The sequence below is a fragment of the Tamandua tetradactyla genome, chromosome 13, assembly GCF_023851605.1.
Source record: "Tamandua tetradactyla isolate mTamTet1 chromosome 13, mTamTet1.pri, whole genome shotgun sequence".
Classification (NCBI taxonomy): domain Eukaryota; kingdom Metazoa; phylum Chordata; class Mammalia; order Pilosa; family Myrmecophagidae; genus Tamandua; species Tamandua tetradactyla.
The window spans coordinates 11,538,374-11,564,161 of NC_135339.1; the positions used below are offsets into that span (position 1 = coordinate 11,538,374).

At 35.2% G+C, this 25,788-nt stretch overlaps 1 protein-coding gene across 10 annotated transcripts in view; it reads right to left on the minus strand.

Annotated features, from left to right (window-relative positions):
* The window catches only part of CCSER2 (coiled-coil serine rich protein 2), a 226,441-nt gene that overhangs the window by 118,194 nt on the left and 82,459 nt on the right, over positions 1-25,788 (minus strand). For 8 of the 10 annotated variants that reach the window (XM_077124712.1, XM_077124711.1, XM_077124710.1 and 5 more), the window contains 2 exons: positions 11,724-11,814; positions 1,689-1,851 (listed from right to left, as the gene is read on the minus strand). In XM_077124712.1, the coding sequence (XP_076980827.1) occupies positions 1,689-1,851; positions 11,724-11,814 (254 nt within the window). Of the gene's footprint in view, positions 1-1,688; positions 1,852-2,538; positions 2,670-11,723; positions 11,815-12,508; positions 12,613-25,788 lie in introns of those variants that run through there. The other 2 variants (XM_077124719.1, XM_077124720.1) reach the window with 2 other exon arrangements.

Consider the following 25,788-nt stretch of genomic DNA (forward strand, 5'->3'; position numbering starts at 1 on the left):
TTGTTTAATTAGGACATTTTCTCAGCCTTAGAACTGTAAACTAACAACTGATTAAATTCCCCTTGTTAAAAGCCACTCTGTTTCTGGCATATTGCATTCTGGCAGATAGCAAACTAGAACAGTATCTTAGAGCCAAATTTCTTTTATCTTACTTCAGGAATTATACAGTGTCATATGTTATATATTCCTGTATGACAATCTTATATCTAACTATTATTCTCCTTTCATTATTTCCTCTTTATCCCTATTCTGTTATTTGTATTGTAAATGCATTCCAAAATGGTCTCAAGTCCCTTGTGGAATGAGATGGGGACCAAAAAGAATATATTAACAATAACAACAACTCTCATTGGGTGCCCACTCTAAGGCAAATACTGCTCCAGGTACTTTTACCCTGATCACAGAAAGGCATGATTAACTATATTTTATAAATGGAAAACTGAAGTAGAGAGGGGTTAAATAAGTTATCTAAGCTTGCAAAACTAATTTGTACCAGGCCAGTTTTTTTTTTTCTTTTTCTGTTTGTTTTTTATAGTTAATACTATTATCTTTTTTAAATTTTTATTGAGAAATCTTCACACACACACAGTCCATCTATAGTAACAATCAGTGATTCACAATATCATCACATAGTTTTTATGCATCACCATGATCATTTTTAGAACATCTGCATCACTCCAAAAAAGAAATAAAAAGAAAAAAGAAAAAATTCATACATTTCATACCTCTTAGGCCTCCCTCTCATTAACTACTAGCATTTCAATCAACCCAATTTTTTTTACTCCTTTTATCCTCTTCTCCCCATTATTTATTTATTTAGTTTTCTTATTTTTTTTACTCATCTGTCCTAATAGGAACATCAGGCACAGTTTTTACAATCACACAGTCACATTTAAAAGTTATATAGTTATATAATTGTCTTCAAGAATCAAGGCTACTGGAACACAGTTAAACAACTTCAGGTACTTCCCTCTATCATAGTAAGGGCAGGGTTTTGTTTTCTATGCTGTATGGTGGGGAGTCACATTTCATTCTTTTTTCCATGTGACTATCCCTTTATTGCAGTACCATGTGTTGACTTTTTTTTTGTAAGGGGAAAGTGCACAGGCCAGTAATCGAACCCAGGTCTTCTGTGTGGCAGGGGAGAATTCTACTATTGAACTACCCTTGTACCCCCCAGGGCAGGTTTTGATACCAGGTTTGAATGACTACAGAGCCCCATTTTCGTACAAGTTCTGATCAAATGTAGGCTACCCTACACTTTAAAAATGAAAAGATGTCTCACATTGCATGGTACCCTCCTATTTCTAATAGTTCTTGAGAATTTTAAAATTTCAACTTAGCACATTAGCAAAAGAAGACAAATTCTGTGGAGCCAATATTACACATCATTTAGAAACATTATAAACTTTAACAAAGTCAACACTTAATCTTTTCCAAATGCAAATCAGAAAATCACACCACAACTGAATATCCAAATACCAGCTATAAATAAATACTTATATTGATGATGAAATTAATGAAAAAGGATTTAGGCCAAAAAGAAAACATGTATTATTCTAATTAGTTCTATATAGAAATAAATGTTTTTGGTACCTCTAGAAACCAGGCAAAAATTTTTTTTCAGGGAACATTATGAGTCAAAATTAATCAGACACTTAGAAAATGAAATATAAGTTAGAACTCACCTGCTCAGGTCACTTTTTCCGTGGTGATGATAGTGGTCAGGATGGCTGAGGTGGTAATGCTCCTGTGCACTCCACCGCTGGGGTGGCCTTTTCCAAAATCCTTCCTGAGACTGCCGGACATTTCTGTCTGACCGGTCAAAGCGGTTCATATTGTCATGCTCCACTAGACAGATTTAAAAGCAAAACACTATCAACACGTACACACTGTATTAACGTTAACTATGTGTAGCTTGATAATTTGATGCTGCTGAAAACAGAAAAGTAATATCTAAAAATACCAGTTATTTTTCTTAGCTGATCATAAAATCAAGATTTGCAGGACAAAAATGATCTTTTGGTGAAAACTGAACTTTCTATTAGGCAAACTGAAGTAAATTATAAAACTTAGATCTCAATTGTTTAAGTAAACAACTGCCTCATTGTTTTAAAACACATGAAGTACCCTTAAATTATCAATGCTAAACATTTTAAACACCAATAATCAGTTTTTTCAGTGCTTTTCACTGCTATCACTAGTTGGTTCTGATTTCACAGTGAAAATGATGAGGAAAAGGAGATTTTAAATCTAGCAAAGAACTTATTCCTAAAAGAATGAATGTCACAATTAAATTCCACTGATTTCAAGAAATACATTAACTTTTCAATAAAAATAAATCATATTTTTAATTAAGCTCACATTTTTTAGAAAGACGCTTCAATGTGCCTACAGTAAACCTTGTTCGAAAAGTCTAGAATGCCACTGAAAACAAAGCCAATACTTTGCTCCAACAAATAGTACACTCCCTGAAATCCACATACCACAAAAACATGAAAAGAATCTTTCTGAAACACCCCAGACTTCTTCACTTACCCAAACACTTTTTCCTCACATCTCTGGGCACTCGCTAAGAGAGTTACTTTATACAAGGGAGACATTGTGCTACTCGGCTGCCTACTCAGACATAGTTGCATACAAGGCTCTGGCAAACAGGCCTTCCTTCCTGCCCAGCTCTCAGCCCTCCCTGTGGGAAGCAAGCCCAGTGTACCCTGTGACTCCATCTTCGCTCACTGGTTACATAGCTACTGAGTTAGAACTGTTGCTAAAAATACAACCAAATACTAACCCAGGGTACAGAACAGGAAAAGCTTCTCTGGTCTGAGAATTATTGCATGAGAAAGTTCAAGCCCTGCACGTTCTCAATTTCTTGTGAGAAAAAGCTTTAGAAGCAATGCAATCTCCTATAAAAAATATATTTATATACGTCATTTATTTACATGACTCTAATCTTTCACTTTAACCCAACACTTTGTAATAGATATGTGGAGAGAGATTCATTTTGGTATACCGATGAAAGGAAACTCCCCCACCCCCAAAAAAAGATATAGTTAAATTGTCTATGTTCAATTCTCATATCCACTCAACTCATTTTCATGTATATTCTCTAAATACACAAAAATGTTAATGTTTTGTTTACATTCATTAGAAGAGTCAATTTTCAGAGAAAAACCTATACATTTTAGGTGGATCCAACAATAACGTTTTAAAGAAGACTTATATTTGAAATTATTTCAAACAATTTCTTGTCATCTTACTTGGATATATCAAGACTTTATTTAAGTTCAATCATAGAGACTCTGACTGTTAGGTAAAAAAGGCACATAACTATTATGCCAAAAAATTAGGAGTAGAAATGACATTGAAAAAGAAATAGAAAAACTGGTTAAAATAGCTTCAAGCTCAGTCCCTTTAGCAGTATCATTTATAAATTCGTATTTGTACTATATCCATGGATTCAGTTAAGCCTCTTAAGTATTTTCACATGGCATTAAAATGGTACCTTAGTTTAAGTGACTCTTTACAGCTGAAGAATAACATATTTCCATTTAATTCAGGAAGGAAAAATTCCACTTGCTCCCAAAGCAGGAAATTTTTTCATAATAAGAATTTTTTATGTTCTTGGGATAACAATGCACACAGACTAACTAGAAGCAATGAAACTAGCAAATAGACCAGGAAATTGGTTAAATACTGTGGGTATCACAATGCAAAAATCAGTGTGCTACTTTTGCACTCACTACACTACAGGCTCCAAATTAAAGCATCTTTAGTGAAACTTGAATTCAACCATGGGCACAACAGCAAGTAAACATGTGACACAAACATCTGCCCTGACCACAAAGGACTAAAATTTGAATTGAGACAGGAGGAGCTTAAACTCTAGGACTGGTCCAAGGCTCTGCAGGAAAGTGCCCTGCTTATATTCCTACCTGAGGCACCCACCCATCAATCACATGTTCCATAGACTTTAAAATATCTCTCACTGCTAAGAAGGTAATATGAAATAATATTGGTGATGGTTTCTTAGAAAACTTTGAAGGTTCCCTGAAATAGGATGAAAGAAATAATAGAGAAAAGAAGATAGAAAGTAAACAAGATGGACAGAAATCAAAACTAGTTACCAGAAGCTGATAAATGGAGTAACAGGATAAACAAGACTAAGGCAGAAAATAAGTCTCTCTGAATCTATAATGCCACAAGGGAACAATGAGGCCTGTGACAAACAAAAGAAAGGGTACTGGTAAACTTAAAGGTATGCCAATTCAATAACTGTTTAATCTAATGTCTGGCCAAACTATATGCAGGTCAGATCTTTCCCTAACTGTGCTAGAGGACCCCTGCTCAAAACTGAATATAGACTTTCTGAAGTCTCCTACTTCAAAGGTTAAAGTTAGCAAACTTCAGTAGTTTGCGCATAGGAGTAAAGGCAGAGACAACATCAGGACTTTCATGCCATGGAGAGAGAAAGGGGATCTAAGATAGCTAACCTGAAAGGCATGTGGTATGTGGACACAGAGGTCTAACAACTCCATACCCTTTTCTTCTGATTGGATAAAGGAACAAAATATGATAAAGTAACCTGAATTATTTCTCTTATAATATTAAGGTCTGAGAAGGTAATGGAAAACACAGGGAGTATATTCATCTGTGACAAACATTACCAAGAAAGCTATTAGACACTTGGCTTGAAAGGAAAAAAGTTCATGTAAAAAAAAAATCATAAACTTTGTTACTGCTAAACACAATTAGTACTGAAATAGAAGGATAAATTTTCAGAAGAAAATTAAGTAGAAAGCAGTCAAGAACAATCTACTGATCTTACATAACTAATCTCAACAAATAACTTAGCAAAAATGTGTTTAGAAAACATAATATGGAGTAAGTGCAATGGAACATAGGAAGCAAGTAGATAATTAGAAAGACATCTTTTTTCAACAGTGAAAATTCTAAAACAGGATATGGGTAGAGGAGTAACAGAATGTGGAAGAAGGTATACAACATAGAAATTCATGAACCGGATATAAATGTGTTGAATGCCAGTTTAATCTGAAGGCAATGAGTGGCCATTAGAAGTCCTTGAGCAAGAGAATAAAGCAACACAACTGTGCCTCTGATCTATAAAACTGTTCATTTGAAAGGCCTCTCTGAACAAAAAGGAAGCAAATCTCAAACATCAAGTGGTTTACCAAGAGAAATCCAGCTTCTAAAATTGCTTCCTTAAGAGATTTCTTGAACAAGGTCAAACAAAAAGATAAAAGTATTAAAACAAGCCCTATTTTAGATCTTCCCAAATCACAATTTAAACCTAAAAGCTTTTCTCCTAAATTTCTTCTTTTCCATTCTGTGCTTCTCCATTTCCCTCTACCCCATCTCTCCCTCTGGTCTATTCCCTTTCTCCTAAAACTAACCAGAAATCTTGAAAGTCCAATGCCTCTTCAAGTTAAATCTCCTTCAGAACAGGAAACCCTTAAGGCTGATTTTTAAGCCCTGGCTACTGAGAGCCATAGCCAAATCCAAATACTTTCTAAGATCTAAAGAAGATCAGGAGAAATTTGCAGAGGAATTTAGAATAGCTTAAGGAATTTATAATCCAGGGCTCCCAGATCTATACCAATTAGTTCATACTTTAGTAGAAACCTCAGATGCAAAAACAGGATGGAAGAAGCAAAATATGAAGAACGTGAAGGTGCCTTAAAACTCTGGACTGACTGCACTGGAAACCAGAATGGGTTAGAAAAAGGTCTTTTAAAGGCTGTTACCAAATTCCTTCCTGTGGGCACTGATTGGACTCTGATTCAGACTTGTATGCAAAGAAAAGATAAAGCCATGGGATACTTCAGGGATTGTATTCAGGAGTAGATTCTGAAATAGATGTGATCCCTTCTCTCTCACATTTTGTGAGAAACCTTAATGTAGAAGTAGGGGGAAAAGCCTCATTGCCAGAGCTCCTGAAGCTTGAAATTTTTGAAAGAACCTCAGGACAAAGGCAGACTCAGAATAAAATGATGGCCTTCAGATAAAACAAGTCTTGATGCCCTCAACCCAAGCCAATTCAACACTGGGGGAAGGGGTCTCTTAACATACTCATAGATGCTATAAAGAGAAAGGACACTGGAAAAACAATCACGCTGCATTAGATAAGAAACAAAATGGGAAAAGTGTCCTGAGGAGGAATCAGGTGTCCAATGTCCTATTTTACCCTTAAATTCAAAGAATAATTTCCCTAACATTAAAGGACAACGTTGCAAATTTCTATACCTATTATTATTACATAACATTAAAATCAATTACTATTATATAACCTCCCCCTCGGAATCAATAGAACACTCAGGTGTGGGTATCTCCAATAACCCTTTGACAGTCCACCAGTCCACAAGTCCTAGCCCATACTTGTCTAAGAAATATTTGACCTACAAATATTTTCCCCCATCTTTGCTACCACATACGTTAACTGGGAAAGATGCACCATACAAATGGTAACCGCCAGATAAATGCTCTCCTAATGACTTCTTCCTTGAAATCCCCAAGGACTCATTTATAATGAGGCCATAGGTGACAATATTTAATCAAATCCAAACTGAAGATCTCAGAGAGCTGCCAAACTTCTTATGGGCAAAAATCTACTGATAGTGGCAGAATCATTGGAGTTGAACCCTTCAAGAGTCAGATGACCTATTAAAACCTCTATTCAAACTTGCAATAATACCCTCAAAGAACAGAAGGTAAGTTTATTATGCTAATAGTCAAAAGCAAAATAAAAGACTCATTAAGTCGTATAAGGACTAAAACTGTACTATCTACTTAGTCAAAAAAATTCAGTGGGTGAAACTTCAGCCTGTTCCTCCCAAAGTCAACTTCCTAACTACAAGCCTGCTAACAAGGCCCTCCTGAACCAATCTTCTAAAAGGGTGTTATACTGTTAAGACATGCTTAAACTCTCTGCTTCATGCTCCAGCCCAGCATCATACATCAATTCTTTTGTCTCAAAAGTCTAAACTCACTGCACACTTGGATGGCCTGGGGAGAAGAAGAAAGTTGGGGTGGAATGACTCTTCACTGAGTAGGGCTTTCATTTCTCCAGGGCTGGACTCATTTCTCTTTTTAACTACCTACTATTTTGCAGCAATAGTATCTTTGGATTTGGGCCTGTGGTTCTACCCACAAGTTTGTGGGCCTTCTTGAGAGAGCTGTTAGCAGTTCTATTTATATAATGTGGGGCTGGATGTCCAGGCAGGTCAGAGAGCATTTGAAGAGAAGCAAAATATTTCCTGTTCTTCACCAGGCCCCAGAGCAGCCTCTAGAGAGCCCCACCCGCTGCTCCTGACTACAGCCCTTTCCAGGTCCTCTGCTGAGCTTTCTAGGGGAGCCACCTCCTGGCTGCACTAGGAATGTCTTGAGTTCACTACCTAGGGCAGGGTGTAACGATCTGAGTCAGCCTGAGTGGGTACTATCTGGACCTTTCTTTCCACCTTGCACAGTTACACTTTTTCATTATGCCCAGAGAAAATTTGAAGATAAGGAAAGAATTTCACTGTTTTTTCCCTGCATGGAATGAGGCAGAAGAACAACATCCTTACAGCAGATGATCACTGAGTTTATTCAGGTAAATGCAAGCTTACTTCAATCTATAAGATTACATGTCAATTAACCCATGCAGTTAATACACTTTGCTTTTATTATTTTCTTTATAACATTGTTTAGAAATGTCAAATAAACAGATACGGTCCACTTACTGATCAATAAACTTCTAGAAAATAAAACAAAACAATTCAATGGGTGGGTATAGTCATTCAGGATCTTGAGGCTACGAATTACACAGTCATTTTCCACTTCCCTATAGTAACGAAAGTTAAATACTATTTTATCATCGATGCCTCCAGAAGCTACATATTTTAGATGTATGTTCTGCTTCTTCAGTGTCCCTTTAGATCAAAATAGTCAATACATGTTTACCTCCTCTAATATATGTTGACTGTTGCTATGTCCTAGAAGTTCCCTCTTAATTTTCATGAGTCCCCAACCAGGACCTCAAACTTTAAATTTCCCTGTGATGCTACTCTTATGTGGATAACTTTCTGTTATGTGCTAAAGATAAGGCAGACTCTAAGACTTATTCCATCTCTCCACTTCTTGTTTTAGCTAAGAAAGGGTTTTAGGATTCCAAAGAGAGGTTGTTATAATTCTGTCAAAGTAAAATGCATTAACTTTGTGATTTATTGAAGAAAGTAAATCCCTTACTTCTTCACACTATCAGTCCTTATCACTTCCCAGGAACAGTAACTACGACAAAATTCTCACTGGCTCCTAGGACACCTCCTACTCTGAGTATACCCAATGATCATAAACCTTTCTATCTACCCCAACATAAGAGAGCTGGACAAGGCCTTGGTATTCTGATTCAATTCCATATGGGAATCATAGAAACTTACTACAGTCCCTCGTTTCGTCCAGTGGCAAAAGCTTACCCACCCTGTCTAAAGGCAACAGCTATAGCAGCTAGACTAGCGATAGCCTATGCCAACTTTGTTTTAGGGTCTTCTTTAAACTTAATGGTCCTGTATCTATTCAATTACTGTTGCTCACTGAAAACACACATTTTTTAGCACATATCTTACTTCCTATGAAGTCTAGTACTTTTTCTCTTAAACAGGTCATGACTACTTTATATTCTGCTACTTTAAATCCTACTATGCTCTTCCAATACCTGAAGAAAAGGAAATTCATAAATGTGTAACATCTCCTATTGGCAAGCTATCTATAGTCTAACATTTATTAGAAACCCAGAATTAAACCTGTTTACTGATGATGGGCTTTATATTAAGGCTTAAACATGGGACTATCAGACTGGATAAGCTGTAACAGATCTCAACTCACCTCTTGAATATGATCCCTTTCCAGAGGCAAAATCTGCTAGTTCATGATTTTGGAATGCTTTGGAAATAATGCAATTTCTTGAACTAAGCATGAAGCCTTTCAAGAATGGTGTCTAGATTAAAGAACTTCTCAGTGTTTTAATACTTCCCAAGGAAGCGGTTATTTTAAAAGTAGGAACTCACACAAAAAGGAGTAACATGGAAACTAAAGGAAAAACCCTGGCTGCTTTAACAGATAGACCACCCTCATGAAGATCCTGACACTAATTATACTCCAAGAGCTAAATATTCAAAGAGGTTCAAAGAAGTTATTGAAGAATATTTTACCACTGAATTTCTGTCTATGTGCCTTTCCACATAAATACAGCTTGGAATTTGGTGATCCATTTCAATACATAGACTCAGATTATTCCTCAATTCAGAGAAACTTGCTTCTATTATTTAACTGTGACCTACCATCCTATCATCTTTCTGCTTCCTCTATTCACATGTTAAATTTCTTGGATTATCTAGTTTCATATTTGTTCCCATAATTTTTAATGCTTTGTATTTTTCTCTGTGCTCTACAGTATTTTTCCAGGTTCCTGCACACCACTAATTCAATTTTGAGAGTGACCATATGTGCTGGTTTGAAATGATGTATGTACCCTAGAGAAACCATGTTTTAATCCTAATCCCATTTTGTAAAGGCAGCCGTTTCTTCTAATCCCTATTCAGTACTATATTATTGAAACTGTAATTAGATCATCTCCCTGGAGATGTGATTTAATCAAGAGTGACTGATAAACTGGATTAGATGGAGGTGTATCTCCACCCATTTGGGTGGGTCTTGATTAGTTTCTGGACTCTTATAAAAGAGGGAACACTTTGGTGAATGAAAGAGATTCAGAGAGAGCAGAGAATGCTGTAGTACCATGAAGCAGAGTCCAGCAGCCAGCAACCTTTGAAGATGAAGAAGGAAAACACCTCCCAGGGAGCTTCATGAAACAGGAAGTCAGGAGAGAAAGCTAGCAGATGACACACTGTTCGCCACATGCCCTTCCAGCCAAAAGAGAGACCTTGACCATGTTCACTGTGTGCCTTGTTACTTGAGAGAGAAACCCTGAACTTCATCAGCCTTCTTGAATCAAGGTATGTTTCCCTGGATGCCTGTTGGACATTTCTATAGACTTGTTTAATTGGGACATTTTCTCGGCCTCAGAACTGTACACTAGCAACTTATTAAATTCCCCTTTTTAAAAGCCATTCGTTTCTGGTATATTGCATTCCGGCAGCTAGCAAACTAAAACACCACATTTTCCTCCATCTTTTGAACTGTTGTGTTGGGAAATCTTCTTCCATAGCTCCAGAAAGCATTCTGCTGCAACTGAACCTTAAGTACCCTCATTATTATTATTGCATCATGTTTTCTCTATTCTTTCTGCTTGGTTTTGGTTCCTTCTAAATAGGCTGTTATTTTTCCTTTCTCAACTCACTGGGACTCGGTTTTAGGTGCTAGAATATCCCAAGTAAAAGGAGAACCACAAGGATGAGAAAGTGCAATAGTCTCCACTGCTATGGTATACTAGATGGTTATTCTTAACTCTTCACTCTTTTCTTTTATAGAATTATGCATCCAGGCCTTTGGCCATGAGAATGCATGTCTACCTCACCAGGTATACCGTATATATTCCAGTCCACTGGCCATCTGACATTGTCTGGCCAATAAAATGTGGGCAGACATATAACAGTGTGCTGGTTCTGAACCAAGATTTTGAGAGACATTACATCCATATTTCTGCTCACCCTGTTGTAGTTGTGCCATCCGCAATGAGAACAGCAGGATCAGGGTAGTCTTGGGCTCAAAGTGAAGAAACATGTTGTAGATTTTACCCCAGTCCTAAACCTGAGCTGTCCCACCTAATCCACAGATCCATGAATGAGAAAAATAAATGTTTATTTTGTAAGACAACAAGACTTTCAAAGGGACTGTTATACAGCATTCTGGCAGCAGAAAAACAAAACCAAAACTGACTAATATGACAAATGTGAGCTAGTGATACAGGAACAAGCAGGCTCCTATGATCCCGATGAGGCAGTGGGAGAAACAACTCCCCCTCTGAAAGATCCTTTTATTCTTCAAGCATCAGGTATAGAAAAACATTCCGTTTCACTTCAAACTTGGTCACTGTGAAGCCTGCAGACCAGGCAATGTTGACTTTCAGGGAATTCTCAGATTTCTGGAGGCTCTCCTATTTCCAAGGGGAGCCTCATTCCAACTGTTAACCCACAGGCTTCCCCTATGCTGGTCTCAGTACTTGGCCAGCCCTTAATCTTATGTCAGCAGGAGTAAAAGAGCCCAAGACCTCTACAACATCTCCCAATTACTAGGAACCAAAGAGGGAGACAGAATAGAATTGGGTTAAAAGAGTAGAGTGATTTATTCTAAATGTCACCACTTTCTCACAACTGTTCTTTTATAATTTTTAATCAACTTCACAATTTTAGTGATGTTTTACAAGCCAAACAATGTTTCTTTAACTATTTTCTTCTTAAAATCAAAATAAAATAATAGGAGAAAAAAATGGACAGGTACCCAGCATAAAAAAGGGCAAATTCCATCTACTCCTTGCTTTACAGGATGGGGTCATACAGAATTTAACCTAGATGAACAAAATCATACAAACAAAATCTTAAATATGTTTCCAAATAAACTTGCTTTAATCCACTTAAGACAGAATCTGAAAAGACTTCTCAGTCTCAAAAGACTTCCTCCATTGAGATTGAAATTCTGTAGATAAAATGGGCTGACAGTAAAGTTGCTTAACTCTGTACCCCTGGAGGGTGAACCTTGTTCCCACTCACCATTTTCAAGAGGTGCATCCTCAGGCAGATCCACATCAAGCATAAGGTCATCGTCTTCAAGGTCACATGATTCAAGATTATTCAGAATATCCTGTCAACCAATGCAACAAAAAAAAATACTATAACCTAGGTCAAAGAACTTGTGCAATCACTAGTTTTGAAAACATCGTTATATGATCAACCTGGACTTATTCAACATTTGGGTTGTAAGAATAAACGTGAAGAATAAAAATTAAATTTTAAACATAAAAGTAACAGACTCAACAGGTTTACTTATTTTAAGCTATTTGTAATACCCTTCTCCTAGTCTTTCTCCCTACCAGAAGATTTATTTTTTATCTCCTATTTTTAAAAACACACATAGTATTCACTATGTGCCAGATATTATTCTAAGTACTTTACAAATATTAACTCATTTACTTAATCTATTATAATCCCCATATGAGAGATGATTAAGGCACAGGGAACCTAAATACACAGTCAAACCATGATATGAACATAGGAGGTATAGCTTCTGAGTCCATGCTTTTGACAATTACCTTAAAAATGTGAATAACTTAAAACAGTAAAAAATTGCCCAAACTTTAATCAAATATAATGTGGTATGCTGTGTTTTATCATATCTAGGGATTGGGACACTGATATAAAATAATGAAATAAGATTTTAATGATGTGAGTGCCTCACTTCCTTTTTTGTACCAAACTCCCTACCACTATTGCAGCACCACCGCCACCTCCTTGGTTTAAGTTTAATTCTTTCTTTCTCTAAAATAGAATGGGACTACCCAAATCGATGAAGGAAATCCCTGATGACTATCTGCAATCTTGCTAGCTATCACCTCTCCTTACAGAAGAAGGGCTTTGAATTCAAAGGCTCTTGATCTGATGCCTAAAAAAGTGAATAAACAAAAACCAGATTTAAGGTAAAGAACTCGGTTTGACCGACCACCCATTGGCAGGCCAAGAATTAATTCAATATTATAAGACCTTTCCTTAGTACATAAGAGATTACAATTCCTTAGTACATAACAGAACACAAGATCACAAATTTTTAAACAACTTGTATCTAGATTATGGCCATGAAAACCTCCTAAAGCAGGGGAATATCTACTTTATTATAGATAATATGAGTAAAAGGAGAATTGTTCTCTATGCCAGGTATTTCATCAAAATATTTCCACTTTTATATTGTTAGGCCCTCCTTCCAGACCCGTGAGGACTAAAAGTAACTAGAATAATTGTTATTAAAAATAAAAAAATCCGGTTAATTATTTAAACTTGGGACAAGACGTATTGCTCAGAACCTCTTTCCATCATGACATATTTGATGTTCTTAATACAGTCTTCCAAAAAGATCAAGAAAAAACAAGAACAAGAAAATAACAAAACTTGAACATGAAAAGGAATTTGCAAAGGTCATGATGGATAATTCACAAAATAAATATAAAATGAAGGGCAATAAACAGAGAGGGTTCCAACAGAGTCGAGAGGCTACTCTGGAGGTTGCTCTTAACAAGCTTCAATTAGAACTTGCTAACTATCATAACCTGCCAACTCCCAACCAGGACCATTCCAGCCAATACTAAAGAACACCTAGGGCAATATATAAGATCCCACAGGGGTTCCAGGCAGTAGAATAACTTTCCAGTAACCTACAACCTCCAGATGAGTCCCTGGTCCAAATAGGTCCTGAAACTTAGCCCAGCCTCTCCAGAATATCAGATAGTTCTATCTCCCTACCCCATATTAGTGACAGACCCCTCCGATATCAAAAATTAGAATTACTGCAGCCTAAACAACCCTAAAAAGAGGCACGAAAGATCAAAGGTGATGGCAAAAATATATACAGAAGATAGGACGTAACAAATAAATATAAATGCTGAATCACTAAATTGGTATCTCTTTTAGTCTCCAGTATTTTAGAGAAGTAAAAACCTAAAATTGTGAAACTGTAACCCACGTCAAAGTCTGAAATATATTTTACAACTAATTGTGGTGCTGTGCTTTGAAATTTATTGCTTTTTTGTATATATGTTATTGTTCACAAAAAAAGAAGGAAAAAAAGTCAATTGTGATGATAAAAAAGTATTTAAGCCTTCTAGTCTCTAATATTCTAGAGCAGTAAGAAGGAAAAATCTGAAAGGACCGTATGGTAGCCCATGACAAACTCTGGGATCTGTCCTGTAGTCACTTGTTGAGGAGTGCTTTGAAAACAACTGCTTTTTTCTTTCTTTGCTTTGTAAATATGTTATACTACACAATAAAAAAAAGTTTAAAAAAATGAAGGGCAATAAATATGAGGCAGGATGTAAATGATTAAAAGGAATGCTAACACCATTGCTGAGTTACCATGAGAGAGATAAATCTAGCATTTGTCTATACTGCAGAAAGAGATTCATGAAAACTTTCTGGAAGCCAATTTGTCAAAATTTAGCTAAGGCTTTTTAAAAAGGCAATTTTTTTCTTTTCTAAGAAGGTGTCCCTCAGAAATAATCAAATTCACAAAATGCATATAAAATTATGATCATTGCAGCACTGTTCAGAATGGCAAAAAGCAGAAATAGCCTAAGTTTCCCAAAAACAGAAAACATGGTTAAACAGAAGGTATTGTACAGTCATACAATGGAACAGAAATATATTTAAATACCTTAATAAATATCATTAAAAATGTAGACATGAAAAGATGTTAACTGGAAAAAAAAATCAGAATGGGTTGTTTCCAATCTTTTGCTCTAACAAACATTCTTCACTGAATCCCTTAACTGAAAAGCAACTGTGTATTCAGTTAATAGCATTATAATCAGAGATAAACTGAGAGAAACCCTCAAACTGTTCTCAGTAATAACATTACGGGTAGTAATACTGGTATTATTACTGAGACTGTTGTATATATAGTAAATATGAAATAAGTTATGAGGTTGGTGTTTGTTATCATCTTAGGAAAAAGGAGGCAAGGACATAAGACCAATGAAGTTAAGTAAAGACTGAATTTGAATGGGAAATATCAGTATGATCTACTGAAAAGGCCAAGAATTAAACTGAAAAAAAAAAAAGCAGAACTCTAAAACAGCATATACAGAGTAATGTACTTTATAAAAAAAAATTGTATAATACACACTGAAAAATTTGGAAGGAAACCAAAACACACAGGTTAATTCTCTATTTTAGGATTATGGGCTTTTTCCTCCTTTTTATTTATAGTACCTGTATTTTCTCACTTCTGCAAAAAGCAAGTTACTTCTGTAATTAAAAATTAAAAAACCATATCCTCTATGTTGGAGATCGACTCATATTTCCCAAAAAGATTAATTGTCAGCAAGCTGCCCCCAGACTTTGCCTGGTTGACAAGTTGATTTTGAACTTCTAGTTTCCAAAAGTGAAACAAATAATTCTTGTTGTTTAAAACAACCAGTCTGGGGCATTTCTTATAGTAGCCCTGGCAAACTGAGACACTCCATAAAAACATTTGGGTGTTCGTGTATATTTGTCTGAACATGTATGAAACAAGATGGCCATGGGTGCTCCATGCCAGATAAAACAACTATGGCCACAGCACAGTATTCAAGGCAACAAAACCTTATATTCTAAGTCCAGAGGGGGACTTGCTTGGAGACACTGAAACAGACACTGTCATTACTGCCGAAAACATGTTCAACTTTTAATAACTAACTGCATTTGCTTTGTTAGTTTTCCATGTTTTATAATGAAAAGGTTAAAAAATGAAACTAGCCTGAAAGAACAGGAATGAATGTGTTCTAATGAAAGCAAAAGTCATTGAATAATTATAATTTCACTTTGAGAAATTACTAAGAAAGTCTTCTACTCAGTGGAAAAAGAAGGGATTTTGAACAGAGTTAGCAACAATTTACTGGGAAGGAAGAAAAAAAGACAACCTTCCATGTTTGCCTCAATAAACTGATTCTATATAATGTTTCAGAAATGTATCTAGTTACATGGAAAGATGCTCAAGGCACACTGCAAAACGGAGAAAAAAGCAAAGTATAAGAAAATATGACTCCATCTTTAGTATTGAAAATGCATTTAAGTATCTGGAAAGTTATATACCAAATGATTAGTCATTGTAATCTTTTATTATGTGAGTTAAGTGTTTGTGTTTATCTTCTTCATGGTCTTTTTTATTTTTCTGTAATGAGGACATAATGCTTTTATAATTAAAATAACCTTCAGAATGGAAAAAGTGTACCTCCCTATGGCACACAATTACCATCTTATATATCATTAAATATAGCCAGCTCTCACCCTGTAATAGAGCCGACTGACTCCATTTTTGATGTTTGACCACTGACAAATTTCAAGCCTCCCTCCTTCCCTCTTGCCCCCCATCTAAAAAGCCCATAGCAAGTCCAGGTGCTCCCTCCCTTGGTGCCAACAGGGAAGTACAAACCACACAATCCCAGCCTGTGCATAGGAATCCTCATCCCAGCTCCAGCTCCCAATCACAATAAAAACAAGAGTCTTCTGTCACTCCAGTCATTTTTGGACCAGCTTTGGGTTCCTGCCCAGCTCTTCCCAGAAAATTTCATCATCTTGGTGCAGTCTTGACATCTGAACCAATTTTGGATGAGGACAGGATTGATCCCACCCTTCACAGAGCAACCACAAAATACACCCTCAATAATTTGACAAATATAAATTATCAAGATAGGCAAGATACTATTCTATTAACAGAAGATACCCATGTAAAGACATAATCCCTACCCTCCAAGTTACCTGTCTCTCTCTCAAGTAGACAGTGCCATTATTATACAGTAAATGCTCAAGTGCTATATGCAAGCATTTCAGAGAAGTATCTAAATATTGGCCAAAGACAACCTAAAAAATGTCAAGTTAAAGACTATCTCAAGAATAAGCATAAATTGGCCTATAAAAGATGGAAGAGGAAAATATCTTCTGCATGAACAGGATGGTGAGAGCATGGAAGCAAAATCATGGTCTATTCCAGGGTTAGCAAAACTTTTGTTAAAGGACCAGACAGTGATTAGTTTAGGTTTTGCAAGCCAAGAGGCAAAATTGAGGATATTAAGTGTGTACTTACACAACCATTTAAAGTATAATCATTCGACATGTAAATACCATTCTTAGTTTACCGTCCATTGAAAAAAACAGGCAGCTGGCCAGATATGGCTATAGTTTGCCTAGCCCCTGTCAATTCAAATAACCACAAGTAGTTTATTATATCTCAAACACAGAGTGTAAGGGGAGAGGATGGAAGTAGATCCACATCATGGACAACTACTTAGGCTATATTTCAGAGTTTGGACTTTATTTCAAGGATGGAGGGTATGACTGGAGAATTTTAAGAAGTGACAAAGTGAGATTTTCATTTAAGAAATACTATTAGGGCTGCAGTGTAGAGAATGTATTTAAGTGGGACAGAGAAACCAGTTTTGTGGCTATTGCAGAATTCACAGGACATGTGATGGTAGCCTGATTTCATCTACTAATTAGTGTAGATGAAAATAAAGAAGTAGTTATGGATCCATTGAGGAGTGTGGATCTATGAAATTAATGTTAAAAGAGAATGGCGGGGTCGGGCCATGGTGGCTCAGCAGGCAGAGTTCTCGCCTGCCATGCCCAAGGCCCAGGTTCGATTCCCGGTGCCTGCCCATGCAAAAAAAAAAAAAAAGAGAGAGAGAGAGAATGAAGGAAAGAACTATGGATGACTCCCAGGGTTACTGGCCTGAAAAACAATGGATGATGGTTATTCACTGAAATAAAGAACAAAAAAGACCTGCTTTGGTAGATTAAAAAAAAAATTTATACTTAATTTGGGAACCTGATAATTCTGACGAGCCTGCTGCATCTCAGAGAAAACACAGCCACCGGATAATTGAATACTGGGGTCTGGAGTTAAGCAAAGAAATTTGAGATGCGGGAACATCACCAGAAATGACAACTGGAAGATACGTGAACAGGTAGTTTGATAAGGGAAACAGTGCAGAGTAAGAAATCTGGCTTTTAATATGTCTCAATTTTCTTTATCTTTTTAAAAGGTCTATGTTTTTCCAGTATCAGATTTTGAAAGGATTTGTTATCAGAGTATTGTTAAACCTTGCAATAAAAGTTCAGGCAAAGAGAGAAGGGAAAATTAATCTCCTATAATTTTTATTCAACCGCTTAGAAATCTGTCATCTGCATAGAGTAGGAATTGCATTAGACAGAAAAAGAGCCATGTAGCATAGAGATATGTTAGCATGGGAAACTGTTCCCTTTTCATATTTCTTGTGGCAACCTCTTTATCTGGCAGGCCTGCACTTGTTGGGAGCCAATATCCACATACACCTGTTTACCTTTATTAGTCTACATTAGCACAAGCATTAGCTTAAAGTACAACAATGAAAACCCACATTTAAGTACTCTGGATTCCAGAGGCTTTCCACAAGCCTTAGCACAGTTAAAACTCTCATGGAACAAGGTTACCAAAGAATTACTTGATCCCTAGGATTTTTTCCATTGAAAGAGAGTGAACATTAAGATGGTGGGCCAGTGCTTCTTTCACATTTCTCCCTTGCTATGAATTGAGAAAGGTTAAACGATTCTGGCAAATGACACCATTGTTAGTTTGTTTTTCCATCTGGTAATTTTTTTTCTCTTGTTGTTCAGTTCTATGAATTTCAAAACACACACAGATTTGTGTAACCACTAATATAATCAGGTCTCAAAACAGTATCTTTGACCCACAAAGCTCTCATGTTATCCAGTTACTCACCACATTCTCCTACCAATAACCACTGGCAAAAACTAATCTATTTCCACCTTTATAGCTTTGCCTCTCAAAAATGTCAAATAAATGGAATCATCTGTGATCTTTTGAAGGGCTTCTTTCACTGGGAATCTGCCACTGAGATTCATCTAGGTGTTGAATATTATATCAATAATTCCTTTTTATTACTGAATAGTATTCCATTGCATGAATATATCAGTTTATCCATTTACTCATTGGTAGACATTTTGGCTGTTTCCAGGTTTTAGCTATTAAAAATATAGCTGCTGGTAATGTACAGGTACTGACTTTTCTGTAAACTTAAGTCTTCATTAACCCAGGAGTAGAATCGTTGGGTAATATTACTGGGTAATATGATAGATGTATGCTTAACTTCATAAGAAACTATTAAACCATTTTCTATAACAGATGTAACATTTTTCATTCCATTCAGCAATGAATGAGAATTCACATTCTCAACAACACTTGGAATGTCAATATTTATTTTAATTATTCTAATCAGTATGTAGTATATCTCATTGTGGTTGTAAATTGCTAATGATGCTGAAAATCTTTGCACATACATATTAGTGAAGTGTCTGTTCAGTTCTTTGCACATTTTTAATTTGGGCTGATAAGTGTTGAGTTTGGGGAAATTTTTATACATTCTGAATATAAGTCCTCTGACAGTGTGATGGTTATGTTCAGGTGTTAACCTGGCCAAGTGATGGTGCCCAGTTGTCTAAATCAGGCAAGCACTGGCCAATCCTTTACTCCAAGGATATTTCTTGGCTGGTTAATGATCCAGAAGGTTGGTTCATTAAATCATCAGTCAGTTGATTATATCTGTGACTGATTACATCTACGATCAACTAAAGGTATAGCTGCCTCAACAATAGAATCCAATGAGTTGGAATTAATCCAATCAGCTGAAGACCTTCAAGAAAAAAGAGAATTTTCACTACTTCTTCAACCAGCTAGCCTCTCTTATAGAATTCATCAAGGAACTTCAGTGGAGTTGCCAGCCTCATGGCCTGTCCTATGGAATCATCCCCATGATTGCAGGAGACAGCTTTATAAATCTCATATTTACAAGTGTCTCCCACTGGTTTTGTTTCCCTAGAAAACTGTAATACAGACATATATGTAACTGGCAAATATTTTTTTCCTTGTCAGTAGCCTGCCTTTTCATTCTTTTGTCTGTCTTCGATAGCGCAAATGTTTTTAATTTAATGAATTCCAATTAACATAGTCTTCTAAAATTATTTTATGGATGATGCTTTTGGAAAGATTTAAAAGAACTCTTCATCTAACTCCAGGTCACAAAGATTTTCTCTTATGTTTTCCTCTAAACATTTTACAGTTTTATTCTTTAGATTTGGATGTAAAGTACTGTTTGAGATGATCTTTGTATAAAATGTAAAATTTAGATCAAGGTTCATACATACGGCCAATGGTTTCAATGATATTTGTTGAAAAACTGTAGTTTCTCCATGGAAAAAGTTTTCTTTTTTTGTATGCTGTATAGCAGGGTCACATTTCATTATTTTTCCATGTGAGTATCCTGTTACTGCAGCACCACTTGTTGAATTTTTGTTTGGATGGTTGGTTTCCTTATTTGTTTAGCTCATTTGTTTTTTTGAGAAGTGCATGGACTGGGAGTTGAACCTGGGTCTCCTGCATGGCAGGTGAGATTCTACCACTGAACTTATCCTTGCACCTTGCCCACGGAATTACTTTTGCACCTCCGTCAAAGATCAAATAGATATTCTTGTCTGGGTCTATTTCTTTCCTAGGTCTCTATTACGTTTCATTGGTCAATGCGTCTGCCTCTTGGACATACAATGTCTCAATTGCTACAAAATCAAGTAGTGTATTTCTTCCGACTCTTTTGTTTCAAAATAGATTTAGTTATTCTAGTTTATTTACCCATCCATCTAAATTTTAGAATCATCTGACAAAAAAAGAAAAATCCTGCTAGGATTTTGACTGTTATTACATGTAATCTATAAATCACTTCAGGGAACACTGTCATCTTCACTTATGTTGAGCCTTCCAATCCATGAACACCACGTGACTTTAAATTGAAGTCTTCTTTGATTTCTTTCATCAGCACTTTATATTCTTCAAGTATAAATCCTGTGTATGATTTGTTAGATTTATACCTAATTATGTTATTTCTCGAAACATCATGAATAGTATGTTTTATTAATTTGTTTCTAATTAGTCATTGATTACATGTAGAAATGAGATTGTCTTCTATGTGCTGATCTTGTATCAAGCAACTTTATTACTCAACTGTTCTAGAAAAATATTTTTGAAGACTTCTTGGGATTTTCTATGTAGCCCGTAATACCATCTGCAAATAGGGACAGTTTTATTTCTACTGATTCTATCTGTATGCCTTTTATTTCTTTTTCTTGACTTACTGTACTAGTTAAGACTTCATGTACCCTATCAAATAAGAATAGTGAGAATGGACAACTTTGCTGTATTCCTCAACTTGAAAAACACCCTAGTCTTTTCCCATTAAGTATGATGTTAGCTGTAGGATTGTTTTGTAGATGTTCTTTATTGGGTTTGGGAAGTTCCTTTCTGTTACTAGTTTACTAAAAGTCATGAATGGATGTTATATTTTGTCAAATGCTTTTTCTCTATTTGTTGAAAAGATCATATAATTTTCCTTAAGACTGTTAATCTGATTAATTAAACAGATTTTCAAAGAATGATTCAGGATTGTATTTCTAAGATAAACTCACTTGGACATAGTATATTTTAACATATTCTGGTTTAAAATTACTAATATTGTGTTCAGGATTTCTACATCTATGTTAATGAGGAGTATTAGTCTATAGTTTCCTTTTTTTAAATGTCTTTGGTCTAGTTTCGATAGCATCTGTAAAATGAGTTGGGATATCTTTCCCTTCTCTTCTATTTCCTATGATTATGGAGACTTGGTATTATTTCTCTTTAAAAGTTTGATAAAACTGAGCAGTAAAACAATGTGGACCAGGAGGGCTTGTTTCTAGGGAGGGGAATATAGGGGTGAGGTGGGGCGGGGAGTGGTGGTGGGATTTTTTTTTTTCAAAATACAATTTCTTTAATGGTTATAGAGCTATTCAAGTTATCAATTTCCTCTTCAGTAAGCTTAATAGTTTGGATTTTTCAAGGAATTGGTTCAACTAGTAAAAGTTGTCAAAGTTATGTGTTTAGAGTTGCTCATGTTTTCTTTTCATCCTTTTAATGTTGGTGGGGTCTGTAGTGATATCGCCTTTCAATCCTGGTAATGTGGATTTCCCTCTGCTTTTGTCAGTCTTGCTAAAGCGTCTTTTAATTTTACTGACCTTCTGAAAGCCCAGTGTTTGCGTTTATAGCTTTTACCTCATTGTTTTCTGGTATTCAATTTCATGGATTTCTGCTACTATCTTTATTATTTCCTTCCCTTAGTTTGGAATTATATTGCTCTACCTTCTTAAGTATAAAATTTGATTATTGATATCAGACCTTTCTTCTTTTCTAATGTAAGTACTTAATACTACATTTTCCTCTAAGCACTCTTTTACTAGGATTCCATAAATTTCAATATGCTGTTATTTTCATTCAGTTCAAAATATTTTCTGACTTTTCTTGAAAACTCTCTTTGAGCCATAGATTACTCTTTAGCATGTGTGAGTTTTTCCTACTGTCTTTCTGTTATTAATTTCTAGTTTAATTCCAAGATGGCCACATCCATACTGTGTACGATTTCAATTCTTTTAAATTCGTTGAGGTTTATTTTATAATCCAGGACGTGGTCTTTCTTGGTAAATATTCCATGTGTCCTTGAGGAGAATGTATATTGTGTTGGTCTATAAACGTTAACTCTCTGTTGATGGTGTTCAGTTTTTCTATACCTTTGCTGATTTTCTGTCTACTAATTCTATCGATTATTAAAAGACGAATGTTATAATCTCCAGCTATAATTATAGATTTGAATATTTTTCCTTGCAATTCTGTCAGCTTTTGCTTCATGAATTTTGAAGCTTTGTTAAGTGCATACATATTTAGAACTTTCATGTTTTCTTGATGAATTGACTCTTTCATCTTGGTAATGTCCCTATTCATACCCAGCAATTTCTTTGCTCTAAGTCATTTCTGACTTCAAAGTCATTAAAGCTTTCTTTTGATTAGGATTTGCTTCATATATCAATAATTTTACTTTTAACCTACCTATATCATTATATTTGAAATCTGATTTTTTGTAGACAAAAATAATTGGCCCACTTATTTTTTTCTTTTTAATACAATGTACTAAAAAAGAATATGTCAAAAGAAATTAATGGATCTGAACCATAAAAGGGAAAAGACTATGGAAAGAATTGAACAAACTTAAAGAACATGTGTGGTACAATCAAATGACCTAATGTGTACAAATGGAGATGCAGAAAAGGAAGACAATGAGACATAAACAGTATTTGAAGAAATAAAGACTATGAATTTTCCAAAATTCTATGAGCATCATAGTCTAGTTTCAACTTATATATGTCGTTGTAAATAAAACCTGCCTTGTAAAGAGCATAGATTTAGATTTAGATTGTATTTAAAAATCCAGTTTAATTATCTCTGTCCTTTAATTGGAGTGCTCAGTTTATTTATATCTAGTGCAATTAGGGAAATCATTACATCTTGGTCTATTATCATGCTATTTCTTCCTATGGATTCTTTGAACTCAACCCTTTGCCATTTGAAATACTGCCTTTTTATTATTGCATTTTATCTATTAGATTTCAGATTAATCTCTTTGTATTGTTTTTATTCATTAAGGTTAAAATATGCATCCTTATTTACTCTTTTAGAATTGTACTTTGCTACATTATGTACCATGCTAATGTAAGATGTTAATAAAAAGGGAAACAGGTTTGTGAATATATAGGAACACTCATTACCACTTCTGCAGTAATTCTGCGAACCTAAAATTGCTCTAAAATGACAGTTCATCTTTTTTAATTGAACAATTATTTGTTATTAAGAAATTATTAATTATAGTAAGATAATAGTCTTTTGGTTATATTTTAATTCGAGTCTTAATCTTTTTAGTAAGATATAAAGAAATATCTAAATATAAATTTATAAATAATATCTTTACATATATTTTATCACACATAAAATAAAATGATGCCTATTTGTTCAACATAATCCCGAGGTGGGGGAAGGGAGTAAGCGAATAGGGATATAAATGCAACAAAGTAGACCATGGTTTTATTACTGTCGAAGCTAACCCTTTACTCTAGTATTTAATATGTTTGAAGTTTTCTATAAACAGCTGAAAAATAATTGCCCAATTTAAAAAATTAATCAAAAGGGCGTGAAAATAAACTCTAGGAAATTTCTCTATACAGGAGGAGAAAAAGACAAACGGAATATAGGATAGAAAAGATAAAAAGGTCAGAGGAGGTACAAGTCCAACTAACAGAAGTTCTAGAAAAAGAGCACAGAAGTAATGGAGGGGATGAAATCATCAAAGAAGAAATTTTCCAGATTTGAAAAAGGATAATGGAGCAAATCCCCCATTTAAGTAAAGGTTCACAACTGTTACCAAGCAGGTACTCAAAAAACACAGAGTGGGTGAAAATAAATTCAGGCAAACACTCAGACCAATGCCTGATCCACTAATAATCTAGCATTCTTCCCTGACCCTCCATTCCCATCGAAACACCCAAAATTTACTACCCAGAGAAATTTTAGATGCGATATTGCTACAAGACTCTTCGTGGAAAACAGGCTGAGGTAATTAGGCTAACCCTAAGGAAAATTGAAATGGTCAGATGTGGTGACAGTGACTAAGTTTAAATAAGCTTATAAAATATCACCACAATAAAGGCATTATACAGAATTCTTTAAAGACTTTCCAGGCCCACAGAACAGAACAACAGGACATTGTGGATGCGTCTACACAAATTCTTGACAAAGAATCTCCTATGAAACAAACGCTCTGCTTAGAGAAAGAGAGAGAGAGATTCTGACTGTAGTTCATTGTATTCCCTGTGAAGACTTTAGCTTTAGCTCAATTTCTTATAAATTTCTCTTCTGCTGTCAAGAAATAACTACCTTAAATGTTCCTTCATCCCTCCCAGGAACAAAACTATCTTAACACCAAGGAAAACTGAAAAGAAAAAAAGCAAATAAATGCACAAATCTGAAAGCTCTGGAGAAAAAAAAGAGAAAGAATATGGCTCAAATCAATTTCAAAAGGCACAAAGAGAGATTGTTACACTCAATGGCCTTCTCCATGAGGGAACTGATTTCTCATAACATATTTTAAGAATTCTACTACAATAAAAATAGGTGTCCTGGAGAAACGAAATAATTTTTCTGATAGTGTAATAAAAAGTTGGAAGGTTCACAATCAGAGCAGAACTTTTTACCTACCCTAAATAGGAGCTTGATGAGAGAAACCATAACTGCAAAAAACAACAAAATCAATCAAGAGCAATAAAAAGAAAAGAGAGATGTTTGGTTTTTATTAAATAAACTACTCCTTTAAAATAAACGTTTTATAATACAAAGATATTTCAAATCTAGTTGAAATAACATAAATTTTGACATAAAAAAGATATCAAGTCAGAACCCTCATGATTGCTGGTAGGATTATAAAATGGCGCTGTTACTGTGGAAAACAGTTTGGTGATTCCTCAAAAAATTAAGCATCGAATTACTACATGACCTGGCAATTCCACTCCTAGGTATATACCCAGAAGAACTGAAAGGAGGGATTCAAACAGATACTCGTATGTCAAAGTTCATAAAAACATTCACAATAGCCTACTGGTAGAAGCAATCCAAGTGACTGCCAACAGATGAATGGATCAATAAACTGTGGCATATACAATAACACTGGGATATTATTCAGTCATAAAATAGAATGATGTTCTGATACATGTTACGACATGGATGAACCTTAAAAACATTATGCTAAGTGAAATAAGCCAAACACAAAAGGACAAGTATAGTATAATTCCACTTATGTGAAATACGTAGTATTGCAAAGCCATAGAGTCAGAAAGTAGATTAGAGGTTACTTACGAGGGGTGGGTAGAGGAAAGAATACGCACCAAGTATCTGTTTTGTGTGATGAAAAAATTTTGATAATGGATGACGGTAATGGTAACACAACATTGTGAATGTACTGATGCCACTGAAAGGTACACTTAAAAATAGTGAAAATGACAAATTTTATGTTATTTGTGCGTTACCAAAATAAAAATGTTTTTAAACTAGCTGTGTTATCTAACTTTACTTTCCTCATTGGTAAAATGGGGATGAAAACAACTCCACTTACAGAGCTGCAAGAATATAATAAAC